A 12,998-nucleotide genomic window follows, 5' to 3' on the forward strand; every position below is an offset into this window, starting at 1 on the left:
ACTCTATTGGTTGAAGCAGTTATCAGCTCACTCAAGGCACACAGAGAGGGTACAGAGATCCCACCTCCCTACAAGCGCTAAAGAATTTGCAGCCATGTTTTAAATGATCACAGGTTGTCTCCCCCCCCCCCGTCTCTTTAGTTCATTTTAGTCTCTAACACCCCCTTGAATCCATTTCTCTGCAAGCTCATTAGGCAAGACATCAGCGTCTCTGGTCTGGAGTCTCCTGGATGGTTTCTCTGCTGCCACTCTTGAGCTTTCTATCCTGTTCCCCTAAGGGGCTAGCAGCCAGAGGGATCTTTTTATTATTATGTTTTTCATCCTCACTAGGGATATATTTTATTGGCTTTTTGAGAGAGAGGAAGGAGAGAAAGAGAGATTGATTGGTTGCCTTCCATACTTGCCCTGACTGGGGATTGAACCTGCAACCTAGGTACATGCCCTGACCAGGAATCAAGCCCACAACATTCTGGTGTTCTGGACAATGCTCCAACCCACTGAGCAAACTAGCCAGAGCCAGAGGGAAATTTTGAGTGCAAATCAGATCACATCCCTCCCCTCTTTACAATCTTTCCATGGATCTCCATTTGTCTTGGATGAAGTCCAAACTCCTTATGCGGTCCTGAAGGATCTCATGTAGCCTGCCTCTCCACTCAAGGCCTATAGTTTGAGCTCCGTCTCCCTGACTCTCTCTCTCTCTGTTAAATGAGTACAGTACATATAAGGCATTTACACAAGCCTCTGCACATAATGAGCATCATACAGGATGGGGCAAAAGCAGGTTTACAAAACACAGTTTATTCTTGTATTATTTATTAATTATTGTATTGTTTCCACAAAAACAACGGTAAATCTACTTTTGCCCCAGTCAATACATTTGATATTATTATTAGTCTGTGTTTAGAAAATATTTATTGAGCTGCCCACTCAATGCCAAGCACGATGCGAGGCTCAATATACAACAATGAATGAGAAAAATGTGTGGAGTTCATTCAGCCTCGTCTACCAGCCCTTAGCAGGAAGAGAGACAGAATGGATGCTCCAGACATGAAGATATGTCTGTGCAGTTGTGCCCAATTAAGCTCAGAGAGGCGCAGTGACTTTCCCAAGGCCACACAGCAAATGTGGGACAAAACCAAGGTCGTAGGCACATGACAAGGAATGAAGTGATGAAGCTGCCTGGCAAAGGCTTGCTCTCCACGGAGATGAGCCATAGGCAAACATTGCATAGGGCAGAACCAGGGGTAGGTTGGGAGAGAGAACAAGGGAGCCTGTCTCATTGGCTCCTTCCTAGGGAAGAAAGCTTCTTTTCCAACCCCAATCCCAATTCCCTTCTCAAGATAAGGGTGGGGCGGGGGCGGGGGGCGCAGAGTGGGGCGGGGGCGGGGGGCAGGGTGGGGAGCTGATCCTTAGCAAGGGGTAGAGGCTCAAACAGGAAAAAAGATTGGGGAGAGGATGGGGGATTCAATGAGAGGGCGAGGGCTTCAGTGAGAGATAAGGGGCCCTGGTCAGGACTCAGTGAGAGGCGAGCCTCAACGATGGGTGGGGGCTCAGAGAGAGAGACGGGAGCCCGTGAAGAGGGTGAGGACTCTGAGAGAAGACGCGTATTTGCATACTGGGGTGAGGGCTCCATGAGGGGACTGAGCCCTGGAGAGGGTGCTGAGGGTACGGTGAGGAAATGAAGGCTCAGTGAGGGCAAAGGTCTTCAGTGAGAGGGACTGATGCGAGATTCGGGTGAGGAGTGTGAGGGGACTGCATGAGGGGTATAGTCCAGAGAGACAGTGGGATCTGTGCGGGGGGCCTGGAGAGAGAAGGGAACTCTGGAAGGGGACAGGGGCTCGCGATCCTGCAGGGGTCCGCAATCTGCAGAGCTACTCCTTGGGGGGGCCCATCCGCCCGGACTGCGGCGCAGGCGCGACCGAACCCGCTTTTGCTCTGCTCTCGCTCCTGCTCCCGCTCAGCAGAGACAGCAGGCAGAGAGGTGAGTTTAACCCCACTCCACGGGCGGCCCGACCCCCACCCCGAACCCCCACCCCTGCCCGAATGCCCAGCCCGGGCCGTGTCCCGCCTCGGGCAGCACTGCAGCGCCCAGACCCTCGGGTGCCTCGGGCTTTGGGAAGTGGGATCTCAGTGAAGTAACAAGGTGCAGCGATTGCACCAGCCATCGCCCCGAGACATCTCCGGGGTGATAGGATGGGCGGAGGCTTCAAAGGACAAGACCCATATCTCTACTAAAAATCCATCCCCCCCGCCCCGACTAAGTTTACCTCTAGGGGAAAGGATGAGGTTACTCTCGACCAGGGGACGGTGGTCGGGTCAGAGACATTGGTGCGGGGGGCGGGGGGGGCAGGGAAATTGGCCTGATTTCTCTGGCCTCGTCACCCCAGGAGGGCGTCCCTTCTCCCGGCCTGGGTCGCGCCGGGTGCCAGAGTGGGCGGGTCTGGGGCTCTGGGAAGGACTGAGGGGGGCGGTGCAAAGAGGCGCGATTCCATCCATCTCCAGGCCCTCAGCCGGTCGTCTTCCCGCGCGCCCTGCCCCCAGCGCCTACCCGGCCGCAGTGCCCCCTCACGGAGGCTGGGCCCCCTCCCCTTCCCGCTCCCTTCCCAGAGAGCTCCTCCCCGCTGCCGCCTCGGGGCGCCTCCCCGGCGTTCCTGTGGCAACCCTGGTCCCTGGTACCCGTGCTGGGTCCGCAGCATCCTCTCCCTCCCTCCTCCAGAGCGCCAGACGGCTGGACCGCCTCCCGGCCGCCGGAGGAGGCGGGGGGAGGGGCCAGGCCGAGGGGGCGGCAGCGTCAAGGTCACCTTCCTTCTCCGCTGCCAGCAGGATTGAGTAATAACGTGTATTTGGGGAAGGGCAGCGAGTTGCAGGGGAGGAACTAACCCAGGGCAGCCGTGCCTGAACTCTCTCCCCGCCCTCTGCTTTATTGTCTTTAATTAAGGTCGCTGCACTAACTCGGACTCTTCTGCGGGCCCCATTCATTCTCCCACCCCCGCTCCTGGGCTCTTCAGCCCGGGGCGGTCCCCGCACTGGCCACGCCTCCTTAGAGCTCCGCCCCGCCAGCCCTCCCCAGCCCTCTGGCCCTTTCACTCCGCCTTCGCTTTTAGTCTCTGCCTTTTCCCTGTTAATTCCTTCCTTCCTTCCTTCCTTCCTTCCTTCCTTCCTTCCTTCCTTCCTTCCTCCCTTCCTCCCTCCCTCCCTCCCTCCCTCCCTCCCTCCCTCCCTCCCTCCCTTTCTTCCTTCCTCCCTTCTTTCCTCCCTCCCTTCCTCTCTCTTTCTCTCTCCCTCCTTTCTTTCTTTTTCTCCTCTTTTTCATCTGAATTGTAGGTGGGGGCTGTGAAGAGCGATTTACAGGCAAGTGTTAACTACAGCACACCTGTGACATGTGTGGATCTCTGGGGGCCCCAAGAATCACAGCAGCACACACTGTGGCTGTGTGTGTGTCTGTATGTGGGTCTCTATTCATGTGTGTTTGTATGTGTATGCTTCTCTATGCTGTGTGCGTGTATCTGGGTGTTTCTGTTATAATCTGTGGGCCCGTCTGGAATGTCTCTTTGTGGTGTATGTGTGTCTTTGTTGGTGTGTGTCTCAGTGCTGTGTGTTTATGTGTGTTTGCCTGTGTATGTTTCTGTTTGGGGGGGGGGGGGTTGCTGGTGAGTCTCTCTGCAGAGATTTGAGGGCCACATCTGACTGGCAATGAGAGGAAGGCTGGAAATTTGTCTTCCCCTTCAGTGTAAACTCATTGCTTTGTTTTGTCTGAAGCTGCTCAGAGGGGCTGAGGGCCATCATTGAGGTGGGGAAGGCAGGAGCCTAGTCCTTCCCCAGCATTGCCCCATTCCCTCACTTTGATTCCAGTCCTACCTGGGTGTGGATACACAAAAACCTGTCATTCCTGAGACCTGTGGTTCCCTTTGTGAGAAGAGAGGTTCTTAGATAGGTGTGTTGGCGACCTTTCAAGGCCGAACAGGTTCACGGGATTCCTGCAGATGGAAGAAAAAGTCACAGTGCCATGGGGATGTTTGACATGCCTTTATTCAAGGGTGGGCGATCCATGCGTGCTGCAAGCTGCGTGGCCCCCCGTGGCCCCGCGTGGCCCCTGCATCCTCAGAGGGAGCCCCTGCCCCCTTATATACTGAAGACAGACAAAACCAGCAGGGAGCCAAAACAGGTCGAGATTCTGTGCATTTGAGCCCACTCAAGACTATGGAAGTACTTATCGGGCCCAGTCTCAAGGTTATGAGAGCACTACTTACCTTAGTTCCCCAGACACCTGGGTGAGGAAGCCAGATTGCCTCCGTTTACCTACAATAGGCTTCTCCAGAAATCTAACAGCCTTGACCCTAAGGGCCCCCGATCCCAAGGGCTCCTGACTTTCACCTCCTGTGGAGTCAAGTTTCCTTGGGACTTGGAGGTTGTTGCCTTCTGAGTGGCAGCCCTGGGGAGAGATCTTTTCAGGCCTTGCAGCTTGGGGAGCTCTGCCTGACTGGACAAGTGTCAGCCAGGACAGTTACCCCCGACGGTACCCTAAAAAAGGGTGGGGATTTTGAGAGATGGGGATGAGGACCCCTCACTCCAGTCATGGGACTCAAAAAGTTCAGGATAAAAATAATCATGAAGAAATTACAGTAATAATAATCACAGCAGCTACCACTTCTTTTGGCCCCGGAACACACAATAACTATACAAAGCAAGGTGTAATCATTAGCTCTGATTTACAGATGAGGAAACTGAGGCTTAAGGAGGTGAAAGCACTTGTCTAAGGTCACACAGTCAGGAAGTGGTGGATCTAGGATTCCAGTCCAGACAGTGAGGCTCCAGAACCCACAGTCCCAGCCACTGAGTGGCCTCCAGAGCAAACACACACCTTTATTGACATCTACAATTGCCAGGCACTGGGCTAAGCACTTCAGTGGGTTGGCTCTTTCACAGTGTACTAGGGAAAGCCAGGCCAGGATTGCAGGAGGCCCGGCTGTGCTATGGTGTGCGGTGTCTTAAACAGAAGTAGATGAGACAAAGATTTAGGAGCCTGGGAGGGTCTCCATGGACAGCTCTAACTGACCTTTCCCTCTATTCGCTCAACCTTGCCTACCCCACAGGAAACCAAGATGCCAAGCTATGACCGTTCCTGTGGATGTAGCCGGGGCCCTAATGTGGAAGACGGCAAGTGGTATGGGGTCCGCTCCTACTTGCACCTCTTCTATGAGGACTGTGCAGGTACCGCCCTCAGCGATGACCCTGAGGGGCCTCCTGTTCTGTGTCCCCGTCGGCCGTGGCCTTCACTGTGCTGGAAGGTAAGGCCAGATGAGAAACAACTCGTGATTTCCTGTCGGGGAAGAGGTGGACTCAGTGGATAGAAAGGAAAGGGATGATGCAGCAGTTAAGAGTCTTGCTACATTCAAGCAACAGAAAACCCAATTCAGATGAGTTTAAACAATAAAGGGAAAATATCGCTTATTTTACAGAAGAGACCAGAGATTGTGTGCTTTCTGGCAAGGTTCGATTCGGCAGTTCAAACCATCACACCAAGGACTCAAGATTTCTCTTAGTCTTCAGGCTTCCCGTGCGGCCCCCACCCTTACAGCCCCTGTTAGCTTCGGGTTCTTCCCGCATGTTCGCAGCTGGCTGCTACTATGCTGACCCTCAGTCTTCCACTCCACACCATCCAAGGGAAATCCTCTAGTATTTCCTTCAGAAAAGAAACAATGCTTTTTATTTCTGGAAGTCCTAGTGAGTATTGCATTGGCTCTGATTTGGTCACTTGCCCAGCCCTGAGCTAATTACTCTGACCAGGGGGGTGGTTTATGCCGATTGGCAGGGATGGGGGTTCATCCCAGTTAAATATTACTGTGCTTTCCAATGATTTATTGGGTCATTGTTGTCAGGGCAGTGGAAGACATGGGAGAAACAATCAATGTTCATATCAGCCAGGGAGGGTGCTCGGTTAGGGCGCACTGTGTGGGTAAAGTATGGAGGTGGCAGCGAGCCAAGTCCCTACAGTGGGCATAGCTCTGTGATAAACACTGTTAGAAGACTGAGGCACAGAGTCCCTTCCCTCTGCTTTCAAAAGCCTTTAATATAGTGGGGAAGTGAGGTGCCAACCGGAACCGAGTGAGCGCACAGCCTCAGGCCAGGTGTGCAGAGGAAGCCAGGAGAAGGAGCGCTCTCAGTGCCTGGGGTGATCAGGGAAGACTTCCAGGAGAAGGCCAGTGAGTATTTTACATTTTTAAAGTCTTCTAGCCAGGCAGTGTGCTAGGCTCTGGGGGACACAAAATTGAAGAAGACGCAGTTCCTGTCCTCAAGGAACTCCTAACTGTGGTTCATTTAGTTATTCTGCCAACTTTCCCTCAGATATTACTCTCTACCAGTACTGTGCTAGGCATGGGAGACACGTAGCGAGCCAAAATAGACGCAAGCCTCTGCTCTCATGTCTCCCTCAGCTCTCGGTCCGCTGGGCAGGCAGACATCACTCGCACAGTAAGCAAAGTACACACCCTAGTATACACTAAGGTGAGTGCACTGAAGAATGAATGGGCACAGTGTTTGCACAGGGCAGGTGACTTGACCCAGTTCAAGGGTGTCCTGGAAGGCTTCCCTGAGGAGGTGAGGTTTAAGATGAAATCTCAGGGATGTGTAGGAGTTGATAAGAAAGAGAGATAGAGGGTAGATGGCACAAGGGGATAAGATAAGACCCAAATAATGGTGGAGGGGGACTCAAGAGTGGCAACAGAAACCCACTGCTAGGTGGGAGCTGGGAAGGAAATTAATCAAGAGGCCTCAGGATTCCAAGTAGAACATGACAATGTGTGCTCCTTGTCAGAAAGATCCTAGCCGGTATGCCCTGTCGTTCCCACCTCTTCAGGTTGGATTAAGCACTTGCCTTTAAGTCCAATTGGGATCCAAGGTGACGCCTTGTCTGAGAGCCCCTAGTTGACACTGACTGCCTCCCCATCTGTCTGCCTCTCTTCAGATCAGCCTGTCCTCGGGGACTCTGCTTCTGCTGCTGGGTGTGGCAGCCCTGACCACTGGCTATGCGGTGCCCCCCAAGCTGGAGGGCATTGGAGAGGGCGAGTTCCTGGTGTTGGATCAGCGGGCAGCTGACTACAACCAGGCTCTGGGCACGTGCCGCCTGGCAGGCACCGCGCTCTGTGTGGCAGCCGGGGTCCTGCTGGCCATCTGCCTGTTCTGGGCCATGACCGGCTGGCTGAGCCAGGACAGCAAGGCAGAACCCTTGGACACGGAAGCTGACAGCCACGTGGAGGTCTTCGGGGATGAGTCAGAGCAGCAGCTGTCTCCCATCTTCCGTGATGTCAGCAGCCAGGCTTGGTTCTCGCCGCCTGCCAGCCCCTTTGGGAAATCCTCCGTGCAAACCATCCAGCCCAAGTGGGACTCTTGAGCTGCTCACACGGCCAGAGGAAGCACCAGGCCCAGAGTCTGGACCCTTCCTTCTCCTACCACACCCCACCCTCCCATTGTCTCTTTAACTTTTCCCTGTCAGTGGGGACCCTCATTTCTAAGCTGCCAGAGGCTCAACTCCAGGTCACAAAGTCTGGAGCTCACATCCCCATGCCCATTCCCAGGGGGGAGGGCCCCAACTCCTCCAAGATGCCAATCTTCTCCAAGTCCACTCAAAACTTCCCAGCCACCCCTGCCTTCCCCAGGCCCTTCAGGGGCAGGAACATCTCCCTCAATCTGTCTGTACTCTTTTCTCTCTGTGACCAAACCCCTACCCTTTCAAACCACCAGCTTCTGCCTCTGTATTATAAGGGGTTTGGACCAGATTCTCAAGTTCCATGACTTTCCTATTCTCCCCTGATGTACGTGTTACCTTCTATAGGCAAAAATGGGTGTGGGGTGGAGCAGCAGGGGCATTCTTATCCACCCCGGCCAGCTGCACCAGGATGCCTCAGGATGGGTCAAATGTGCCCATTGGGCTTCCTGTCCAGGATGGCACAAAAATATTTAGCCGCTGGAGTATGTTTTCTTCATGCATTTTGGCATCAGAGCCTCTGTCCACTCCACCCTGGGCTATTACTGGCCCCAGTGTACAGATGAGGTGGCTGAGCAAGGCTGGCCATCTGCAGGAACACCGACTCACATCTGTTGACTCCTCCTGAGCCAGCAGTTTAAAAAAATATATTTTTAAATATTTATTAATTTTAGAGAGAGAGAGAAACAGTGATCTGCTGTTCCACTTATTTATGCATCATTGGTTGATTCTTATATGTGCCCTGACCAGGGATGGAGCCCATAACCTTGGCATATTGGGACGAGGATCTAACCTATTGAGCTACCGACTGAGGGCTGGGCCAGCTCTTATTCTACAGCTGTAGCAGGGTCCTGCACTTCCGGGCTTTCGTGGGACCCGCAGGGGCTAGGGACAGGCTGCTTGGCCCAGAGAGACTAGCTGGAAGCCTGATGATCCCAAGTGGCTCAGAAAATACTTTGAACAGACATTTAAGTGGTCCCTAAGAGCTAGGGGCAGGAGAACTGGAATGGTTTTGTCCCTCCAAATCCCGCAGAAACAATCACCCGCAGGTGACGCACCGTCTTCGGTCTCCGCCACTAGGGGGCGTTCCAAGACAGCTGGAAGGAACAGTCTATGCCACGCCCCTACTCCCAGGCTCAGTGTCGTCCCCAGCCCAGAGGGACCTCCTGGGGTGGAGGGGAGCGGGTGCCTTCAGACCTCTACTGCCAGGTAGGCCCTACTGCCCTTGTGCCCCAGGCCACCTCTTCCATCCCACCTTCCCATTCAATAAACAGCTGGGGTGGATCCTGACTGCTTTTTTCCCTGGACCACTGGGGCATGGCGAGGGAGGAAGGAGGCTGCCCTGTGTGCTGGGTCCTTAATTCCATTATTTCTCATTTGCTCCTTGGGAGAAAGGAGATTATTACCTTCATTTTACAGATGAGGTAACTAATGGTGAGAGAAGTAAGGCAACTTGCCTAGGCTTCTGGAGGGTGAATTTAAATGCCTGCTGGGAAGGAAGTTGCTCAACCATTTTGACAACCTGCTGCCGCAGCCCTGACGGAGAGGAAAGGCAAGGACAGCTTATTTTAGGGAGGGAGATGGAGCCAAAAGTGGAATATTGACCAGTGATAAGAACAGCTAACCCCTACTGGCACTTACTGGGGCCCAGGCTCTGTTCTGTGTTTTACAGACCCAATGCGCTGTCCACACCTCAGAGAATGGGAGCTCCGGCCTCCTTGTTGCTCCCGGCAAAAGCTTGAAGTCATTTTTGACTCCTGTCTTTCCTCACAGCCTCAATCCAATCAATCAGCAAGTCCTGTCAACTCAACCTTGGAAATACATCCTGTACCCAAACATTTGTCACCAAACTCACAGCCACCTCTCCTCTGGATTATTGCATCAGCTTTTTCCTGGTCTCCTTGCTTCCCACTTCTCCATCCCCCAAGTCTAATCTTTACAGATCAGCCAGATAAATCCTGTTATGTAAGTTAGGTCGTATCCTCCTTTGCTCCGTACCAGCTCAAGGTCCCCACCTCACGCAGAGTAAAAGCCAAAATCTTCCAGGCTTCTAGCCTCCAGAACTGTGAGAGAATAAATTTTTGTTGTTTTAAGCCACATAGTATGGGGTGCTTTATACAGCAGCCTTAGGAAACAAGCTGTAAACTGGTGCAGCCTACAAGAGAGGTAGTGTGGCAATATCTAAAAGGAAAGCAAACATGTCCTTTGATCCCTCCTTCTTGTGCGGGTATATCTATAGGTTCAATAATACATATTGGAACTTGGAACACAGCAGCACTGTTTGTCACGGAAAACACTTGGGAACAACCTAAATGTTCATTGATAGGGGACTACGTAATAAATCATGGTACAGTTACACACTGGAACACTATATAAAAGAATGAAAGAGCTCTTCATGTACTGATCTACACAGATCTTGTTAGGTGAAAAGGTTCAAGGTGCAGAACGCTATGAATACTTTTAAACCATCTGTGTAAAAGGAAGACTTATGGGCCTTGCTTGTACATGCATAAAGTCTCTGTTGCCTTTGGTGTCTTTGGGGAGGGGACAGGGGCTGGTTGGCTGGGGAGAGGGGTGGCAGAGAGACTTGCAGTCATTTTGAATTTTGAGCCATGTGAGTGTATTTCATTTAAAAATATAATTAACTTTAAATTTTTAAAAAATAATATACTTGATTAGACACCTTTAATAAATTGGGGAGAAGGGACTTCCCTTACAGAAGAATTTCAATAAGTAGACACCAGAAGATTGAAGGAAGTGCTAAAAGGGGTGGGTGAAACTTTCAGGTGAAAGAGGATACCTGCATAGTCTCAAAGTATCTTCCCTCTGAATATTTATTAATTTTTGTGGCGACTTTAACCTGTGTCCTCAAGTTCTTTGGTGCTCTGCCGTCCAGGTGGTGAGGCTTAGTTTCCATCTCCTGAGTGTGAGCTGGACTCAGCAACTTGCTCCCAAAAAATAGAAGGTGGAAGGAGAAAAAGAGACTTCACAGCGGAGAAATCCGCCAGGCACTACCTTAACCAATGATACTGTAGGACCCTGAGTGATGCAGCGGGGAAATATACTTCACCTGTGTGGTTCTCATCCCCCCAGATCCGTAACTTCAGCCTAACCATGGTAAGACCCAATTAAAGGATCCTACACAATCGGACCAGCCTTATTCAAAAGTGTCAAGGTCATGAAAGACAAAGAAAGGCCAGGAAACTCACCGATTGAAGGAGAGTATCTAGGAGGGTGTCTAGTAACTGGCTGGACTGTCTTTGTAACTCTTGGACAAATCTAAAATTATTTCCAAAACAAAAATTAAAAAATAATACAATTGTTCTGGTCAAGATGGAGTAACAGGAGTCAGGCTCACTCTCCCACCAGGAAGAACCAAAGAATGAACCAGGAAATAAATGAATGAGAGGAGCCCCACAATTGCCCCAGGCAACCTCCCTGAGTTTCCAGCCTGGGCACAGATTTCAGTACTTTCTCAATAAACAGAGGAGCAAGTGGACAGGAAATGAGTAAGGGTAGGGAAGATTTGACGAGCACTGCCACCCAACTTGACCTAACTGACATTTGTAGGGTGCTCCACACAACAAGCGCAGAATACACAAGGCCTTGGGCCGTGGTGGCTCCTGAAGACCCAAGGGACACATGGGGGCCCTAAATAGACACAGAGCTCATAGCTGCCTCTGGTCACCCTCTGGTGCAGCTCAGCAGTTTGACAGCCTTCCCCTACCTCAGAGGGGAGCTATTTTTGCTCTCTCCTGCATTCCCTTCCCTCTTTGAGGTGGGGAGACTTGGGAGAAGGAAAGAGGAGAAGGGGAGGGAGAAGGAGGAGGGAGAAAGAAGGGGGTGTCCACCTTCTGCTCCACTTCTTATGCCAGAGCCTGAGCGCCCACCCCCACACTACCCAGAGGCTCTCCCTCCTTCCTGCTGAGTCTTGCATTTCCTCCCTCATCCCAGCTGACCCAGGGGCCAGCCTCAGAGAAGCTCCTCCACCTCACCCCCAACTGGACAAAGAAGGGGTGATCTGGCGCCTTTGCCTGGCCCCTGGGGACACTGTGCCTGGGCAGGGAGCTGAGAGGCCCCAAGGTGAGAAAGAGAAACACAGGAACAGTCATATAGATGGGAAAGGTGTTAGTGATGGGGGGGAGGGAGAGTGTCCGTGAGTGTCAGATAGGGAGTCCAAGAGGCAGAGGGTCTGCAACATTCATGCCCCAAACCCTTCGTCCCAAATCTTACGTCAAGAGCAGGCTGGGAGTAAGGCAGTCGGCCGGGTTCAAGTCACTGTGTGAGCCTGGGAAATTTTTTAACCAATCTGAGCCTCACTTTCTTCATCTCTAAAATAGGGCCAATAAGGATACCAAGCTCTTGAGATTGCTTGGAGACCTAATGAGCTTAACACTGTGCCTGGCTCATACAAGTGCCCATTAAATGCTAGCTATTGTCATGGAGGAGGAGAAATCTGAGGTTCAGAATCAGCAGGCAACGCACAGGTTATACTTAAAGATGACTCAGACATGGTCCTGCCCTCCAGGGACTTCTAGTCTAGCAGAAAGAATAGTCTGATAGAGAGACAATGGGGATATAATAGGGCAAGTGCTGTAATAAAAGGTAATGTCACATGTCGCAGAGGACAGATGCAGGGAAATTCAGAGGTATAGCCTTTCTCTGTGCCAGGTTTTGCAGTCAGTCCTTTACACAGACGACTTCTCTTAGTCTTCATAGCACATCAGGTGGTTATCATTATCTCTAATTTACAGAATGGGAAACTGAGCCCAGAATGTTTAAGCATCCTGCCAAAGGTTGCACAGGTGAGATTTGAACCCAAACAACCCAGGGTCGGAATGCATCCATAGATACAGAGGTGATGCCAGTCCCCCCAGATTCTCTCAGCTAACTAACCTGATGCGGGGTGGGGTTGCACACACAGCCTCTCACACAGGTTCACACAGACACGGGCAGGCCTGTGCGTATCTACCCAGATAAACATCAATTCCTGCCCATGACAAGAGCTCAGCAAATCCTCTGGAAAACCATCCCACTGGCGTGCATTGTTGGAAGAAATTAATCAGCCCGAAAGACCACACAGACGCACGCATCCATATGTAAATTGGTGGACTTGTATATGAGTCCTTGAATAAGCATGTTACATGCGTAAAGAGCTGGGCTTCAAACCCTGGTCCTGCGATACTAGGAAGTGGAGTCTGTCTCTATTGCTGTGCAGTTGTGTTCATGAGTGAACAGATGTGCCACAGTTGGCACCCCACGCTGACGTTTCCTGTGACCTTGGTAGCATGACATCCTCTCCCGGACCACATCCTCACAGGTCTGTTCACAGGTGTGCTCTGTGGATGCAGGGTGATGAAACCAGTGGCTCTGGCCTTGCTCCAAGTCAGCCTGAGTTAGGTCACCGAGGGCTGGGAGCTTCCTGTCCCAGCCCTACCCAGCCCCAGAGCATGTGACTTGCAGCCAAGCCCTGGACATCAGGAGACTGGTGATGAAAGAACTCAGGATTTCATAA

At 51.9% G+C, this 12,998-nt stretch overlaps 1 protein-coding gene across 1 annotated transcript; it reads left to right on the top strand.

The window, feature by feature from the left end:
• Positions 1 to 1,950: 1,950 nt before the first annotated feature.
• Positions 1,951 to 9,536, top strand: NRSN2 (neurensin 2). Its single transcript, XM_054573457.1, has 3 exons — positions 1,951 to 1,981; positions 5,094 to 5,288; positions 6,965 to 9,536. Exons 2-3 carry the CDS (start codon positions 5,103 to 5,105, stop codon positions 7,388 to 7,390), a joined length of 612 nt encoding a protein of 203 aa, XP_054429432.1. The 5' UTR covers positions 1,951 to 1,981; positions 5,094 to 5,102; the 3' UTR covers positions 7,391 to 9,536.
• The last annotated feature ends 3,462 nt before the right edge of the window (positions 9,537 to 12,998 follow it).

This window comes from Pteronotus mesoamericanus, unplaced genomic scaffold (assembly GCF_021234165.1).
Source record: "Pteronotus mesoamericanus isolate MK-2021 breed Mesoamerican mustached bat unplaced genomic scaffold, CSHL_Meso_final contig_25, whole genome shotgun sequence".
NCBI classification, from domain to species: domain Eukaryota; kingdom Metazoa; phylum Chordata; class Mammalia; order Chiroptera; family Mormoopidae; genus Pteronotus; species Pteronotus mesoamericanus.

Coding starts and splice junctions, on each gene's coding strand:
- NRSN2 (XM_054573457.1), top strand. CDS start 5,103: ATGCCAAGCTATGACCGTTCCTGTGGATGTAGCCGGGGCCCTAATGTG. Junction 5,289..6,964: donor GGCCTTCACTGTGCTGGAAG/GTAAGGCCAGAT, acceptor GCCTCTCTTCAG/ATCAGCCTGTCCTCGGGGAC.